The sequence below is a fragment of the Megalobrama amblycephala genome, linkage group LG22 (genome assembly GCF_018812025.1).
Source record: "Megalobrama amblycephala isolate DHTTF-2021 linkage group LG22, ASM1881202v1, whole genome shotgun sequence".
Taxonomy (NCBI): domain Eukaryota; kingdom Metazoa; phylum Chordata; class Actinopteri; order Cypriniformes; family Xenocyprididae; genus Megalobrama; species Megalobrama amblycephala.
The window spans coordinates 7,492,386-7,498,385 of NC_063065.1; the positions used below are offsets into that span (position 1 = coordinate 7,492,386).

Here is a 6,000-nt window from a genome sequence, read left to right on the forward strand (position 1 = left end):
TAAATTTTACTTTAGAAGACTTGTAGGTTCTATATTAACCGGTGAATGTAGCGTGTCCGAACACAGACGTACATGAGCAGTCTTCACAGAGCGGCAGCTTCAGAAATGCAGGTGTCCTCTTCAGGAAAGACACAGTCAGAGTCACTTCCTCACCTGCGTTTCGCAGAACCTGCACCTGAGTATGGAAAACATGCTTGCTTATTCATTTATTAGAATAGATGTGTGACTCATTTCATTATAATTAATCAAGCTTTTAAAGGGCGAGTCAAAAATACACACACACACTTCTGTGAACAGATTGAACTCAGTGCAACATATTACAAACCCTTTCTTTGTTATGTGAAATTAATTATTATGCAAAAAAAATGAAACATACCACTTCTTCATGGCGATAACTCCTCACGTTAATCCCGTTTATCTAATGATAATACAAGTAAAAGAGTGATGAAGAGGGAGTTAGTTATGAATAGATCCTGATATACAGTACCGTTTGGGTCTGTTTTTGTTTAAAAAAAAAATTATTTTAATGCTTATCAAGGCTGCATTTATTGGATCAAAAATAAAATAAAAAAAAAACTGTAAAATTGTGAAATATTACTGGAATTTAAAATAACTGCTTTATATATCAAAGAACTAGTTCAGTTCAGAATTAAAATTTCCTGATAATTTATTCACCCCCATGTCATCCAAGATGTTCATGTCTTTCTTTCTTCAGTCAAAAAGAAATGAAATTTTGAGGAAAAAATTCAAGGATTTTTCTCCATACAGTGGACTTACACGGGGATCAACAGGTTGAAGGTCCAAATATCAGTTTCAGTGCAGCTTCAAAGAGCTCTACATGATCCCAGACGAAGAATAAGGGTCTTATCTAATGAAACGATTGGTCATTTTCTAAAAAAAATAAAAATTTATAACAAATTTTAACCCTTAAATGCATACCTCGGGTCTTTAGTGACCCGGGACGTCATTCACTACCCTCCTCCTCGTTCATTTTTTAAAGTTAGACATCAACCTTCTTGGTATTCCTCAATCAATTCATTATAAAGAATATAACAAGAAAAAAATCATAAAATTATAAAAGAATGCCTATTTTTGTATTCATTTTTTGTAAAAAATTGTATAGGGTCGCTAACGACCCGAGGTGTGTATGAGTGTACATATATTTTTTCTGCACGACAATAATTGAATCTTAGATGACAGAATAAGTGCAATTCACCTTTATTCCACAAGGCGGCAATGTCTGATACACAATGATGAAGTGACGACTCATTTAGACAGAAAACGAAATAAGAGAAATATGAAATGGCTCAGCGAGTACTGAACGCAATAAAATATGAATGTAACTGTCACTGGATGGATCTGGTGAAGCTGTTAGCAATCGAAATATTGATTTTGAAGATGTTGAAAATTATATAGTTCTGAGAATATGTTTGAGATCACGAATGGGCTCATATTCGTGACCTCAAACATAAAACTAGCTCATTATTTGCTGAATTTACTGGGAAAAGAGCTCTGACGAGGACAGTGATGATGGCATAAAACATCTGCTCAAACGGAGCCCTGTCAAGCTCCAAAAGGTAACAAAATACGATTTATTTTATTCTTCTGTAATTGTTACTCTAATATCAGAGGAGTTTTATATTATCACGACAGGTAGAGATCCATCAGTGTTAGATATAGATCCGGGTCACTAAAGACCCGAATATGTAAGAATGGTAGGCGAAACAGTCATGCATTTAAGGGTTAACCACAAATGCTCATCTTGCACTGCTCTGTGATGCTCCAAGCATTACGTAATCATGTTGGAAAGGTCACGCATGACGTAGGTGAAAGTACCGTGGTAGGGTGAAAAACTCCATCTCATTTTCTCCTCCAACTTCAAAATCGTCCAATATTGTTGTTTTACCTTTTTTTGTAAAGGGAGTTTGACTTAGTCTTTGCACGTTCGCTTTGTAGATACTGGATCGGTACTTCTGCTTACATCACGCGTGACCTTTCCAACATGATTACGTAATGCGTGGCCCATCGCAGAGCAGTGCAAGACGAGCATTTGTGGTAAAAGTATATAATTTTTTTTTTTTTTAGAAAATAACCGATTGTTTCTCTAGATAAGACTCTTATTCCTCGTCTGGCATCGTGTAGAGCAGTGGTCGCCAACCCGTCGATCGCGATCGACTGGTCGATCTTTATCACTGTTCCAGTAGCTCGCGAAAATAACAGAAAAATGAGTACAAAAATACATTACATTTCTCCAGTCTTTGTACTGTATTTTTGTATTTATTTTTATGTTATTTTCTGGAGCTACTGGGACAGACAGATAAAGGTAAATAGCCCACATTATGTCTGAGTCTGTAAAACGGCTGATAACAAGAGGCCAGAGACGCTGCAGAGCAGCTCACTGTTCACGATGCTCGAAATATAGGAAGAAAATATAAATATTGAATTGGGAGTGAGGGATTATGAATTCATCTCTAAAAGGAGATCAATCTTCAGGAAGATTTCGATGGCAATGGCATTTTATTTTCCTCTTACCTCCGAAAAAAATAGCTATAATTATTAGCGCATTTCAGCTTTGTTTACAGCGGTAACCAAGGAAACGCTGTTTCACTGCTGCTCCATAAGCGCCACCTGCTGTCAGAGAGTGAATCTGCGTCTCATTCAGCCTGCTGTTTTTGTTTCATGCTTTTTTTGTGTGTGTAGCATTTATAATTTCACAAAGATAAAGTCAGACCGTTCTGTTTTTGCTTTAAATCTTGAAATTAAATCTAATTCAAATAAAAAAACAACTACTCATGCAACGCGCGTAGCATCTTTGTTTGGATTGTGATTAAAAAGCAGTGGTTCCCTCTAATTTGAAATGGCTATGTATTTTTGTTTATTATAATAATATTAATAATAAAATATCTGCAACCAGTATCAGAATCGGCCAATTTGCTTGTAAAAATAAATAAATAAATCAAAATCTACATTGACCACGAAAAAAATACTAAATACAATCTGGGCTGTCTTTTTCTATCAAGTAGATCTTGTCTTTCAAAAAGGTCGAGGTCAGGGATCTTGGGCTTAAAAAGGTTGGTGACCACTGGTGTAGAGCTCTTTGAAGCTGCATTGAAACTGCAATTTGAACCTTCAACCTGTTGAACCCCAGTGAAATCCACTATATGGAGAAAAATCCTGGAATGTTTTCCTCAAAAACCTTCATTTCTTTTCGACTGAAGAAAGAAAGACATAAACATCTTGGATGACATGGGGGTGAATAAATTATCAGGACTAATCCTTTAATGTATTTAAAATGTCATTTATTCCTGTGAGCAAAGCTGAATTTTCAGCATCATTACTCCAGTCTTCAGTGTCACATGATCCTTCAGAAATCATTCTGATATGCTGATTTGCTGCTCAAGAAACATTTTTTTTATTATTATCAACGTTGAAAACAGTTGTGCTGCTTCATATTTTGTGTGGAAATCATGATACTTTTTTTTCAGGATTCTTTGATGAATAGAAAGTTCAAAAAATCCCAGACTTTCAAACAGTAGTCTGTGTAATTTATCATTTTTAATAATTTAAAATTGCTTGTTGCAAGTACATCCACATGAGGCTATCTGTGAAGTCTGATCAAGGACTTCGTTAATATTAAGGATATTCTGGTAAATAAATCTGAGAATCACTGCAAGCATATTCTGATAAATGTTATGAGAATACTATGGTCATTATGAAGAATTCCCACATCAAAACATGGCCTTCAAGTTCAGGAAAATACATACATAATTCAGATTGAATATATAATTAAATTAACACTGCTACAAAATGACAACTCCAATTTCCATCAAAAAGAAAGATGCTCCCTAAACATATGCTGGCTGAAATTCAGTGAATAACATTAAGATTCAGTGGGAGTTTTAAAGGGTCCTTAACATTGAAAGTATCTTAAGAGCACATTCGTACATACCTGGAGAATTCCATCCCCGATAAACAGAAGTCCGGAAAGTTCAGCTGCACACAAAAGAAAAAACAAAAGTAGAAAGCAATAAACAACTTGTTATTTTTGAGTACGAAAGGAGGAAGAGTAAATAAACAGCTTACCCTTCTGTTCTTTTGATATTTTAGATATCACAACAGGGATCTTGTGTTCAGCACCACCCTATGAAAAAATGATAACACAAAGACTTTCAACGTCTTGCAAAAAATGTGAGTGAAAGCTGTGAGAAACTGCGTAATCACCTTGATGCTCAAACCAAACCCTCCGATTGTCTGCCGACGGATAGTTACTGTTCTCTCCTGTAAAGAATCAAAGGAAACTCGTCACTTTCATGCCACACCGTGTCTGTATGTTGAGGAAGAAAGGTAGTTTACCTTTCATTTCAATTTGCTCCATGAAACTGAGAAGGTACTTAATTATTTTTAATTGCCTCCTTTTCATGTAGATTTCCCGAGGGAAAAACGGCACCATGCCAACAATGCCAGTAACTTAATTAAAGGGCAGTGAATACAACATGATCTGTCTGTTTAAACCAGCGCAAAAACCTACTGCAGTGACAATGATAGATAGATAGATGCAGCACAACGGTCAAAATATTCTGCTGCAGATGCCTGTTATAAATATGCACATGACAGTTTAATTCTACTTCAGACAATGAAGTTAAAACAAATGAGAAAAGGTTAAGAGAATTAATTATAAAATCATTCAAAACAAATTCCTACATGTGTGATGAAACATTCCAGAGCTGAATCATTACTCAGAATCAAAAAGGCAAAGTTTTTCTTTTCATGCTGCAAGATATTTTGAGGATTTGCCTCAGGGTGTGAACTGTATTAACATCCTCAGCTGCACAAAAATACTTCAATGAACTCTAATAAAACTTACAGGTGTAATTAACAGAGTCTTTGTTGATGCAGACATTCTTGAAGTAAGCAGTTATTTGAATTTAGTTAGCAAAAGCATGTTAATATGAACTGGAGCATCAATCCTTCCATCCATCCATCCATCCATCCATCCATCTATCTACCTGTTTATCCATCCATCCATCCATCCATCTGTTCATCCATCCATCTATCTACCTGTTTATCCATCCATCCATCCATCTATCCACCCATCCATCCTTCCATCTACCTATCCATCCATCCATCCATCCATCCAGCCATCTACTAATCCATCCATCCATCTACCTATCTATTCATACATCCATCCACCCATCTACCATCCATCCATCTACCAATCCATCCATATACCTATCCATCCATCCATCCATCCCTCCATCTACCAATCTATCCATCCATCCATGCATCCATCTACCAATCCATCCATCCATCTACCTATCTATCCATCCATCCATTCACCCATCCATCCATCCATCCATCCATCCTTCCATCCATCTACCAATCCATCCATCCATCTACCTACCTATCTATCCATCCCTCCATCTACCAATCTATCCATCCATCCATGCATCCATCTACCAATCCATCATCCATCTACCTATCTATCCATCCACCCATCCATCTACCAATCCATCCATCTACCCATCCATCCATCTATCTACCTACCTATCTATCCACCCATCTACCAATCCATCATCCATCTACCTATCTATCCATCCATCCATCCATCCATCTACCTATCCATCCATCCATCTATCTACCTACCTATCTATCCATCCATCCATCCATCCACCCATCTACCAATCCATCCATCCACCCATCTACCAATCCATCCATCCATCCATCCATCCATCCATCCAGCCATCTACTAATCCATCCATCCATCTACCTATCTATTCATACATCCATCCACCCATCTACCATCCATCCATCTACCTATCTATTCATACATCCATCCACCCATCTACCATCCATCCATCTACCAATCCATCCATATACCTATCCATCCATCCATCCATCCATCCCTCCATCTACCAATCTATCCATCCATCCATGCATCCATCTACCAATCCATCCATCCATCCATCCATCCAGCCATCTACTAATCCATCCATCCATCTA

General features: G+C 37.0%; 1 protein-coding gene across 4 annotated transcripts in view; it reads right to left on the minus strand.

The window, feature by feature from the left end:
- Positions 1-6,000, minus strand: part of sntg1 (syntrophin, gamma 1) — a 73,048-nt gene that overhangs the window by 22,051 nt on the left and 44,997 nt on the right. For 3 of the 4 annotated variants that reach the window (XM_048174855.1, XM_048174856.1, XM_048174854.1), the window contains exons 5-9: positions 4,222-4,278; positions 4,084-4,141; positions 3,950-3,993; positions 377-418; positions 40-175 (exon numbers count right to left, since the gene is read on the minus strand). In XM_048174855.1, the coding sequence (XP_048030812.1) occupies positions 40-175; positions 377-418; positions 3,950-3,993; positions 4,084-4,141; positions 4,222-4,278 (337 nt within the window). The remainder of the gene's footprint in view (positions 1-39; positions 176-376; positions 419-3,949; positions 3,994-4,083; positions 4,142-4,221; positions 4,279-6,000) is intronic. The other variant, XM_048174857.1, reaches the window with a different exon arrangement.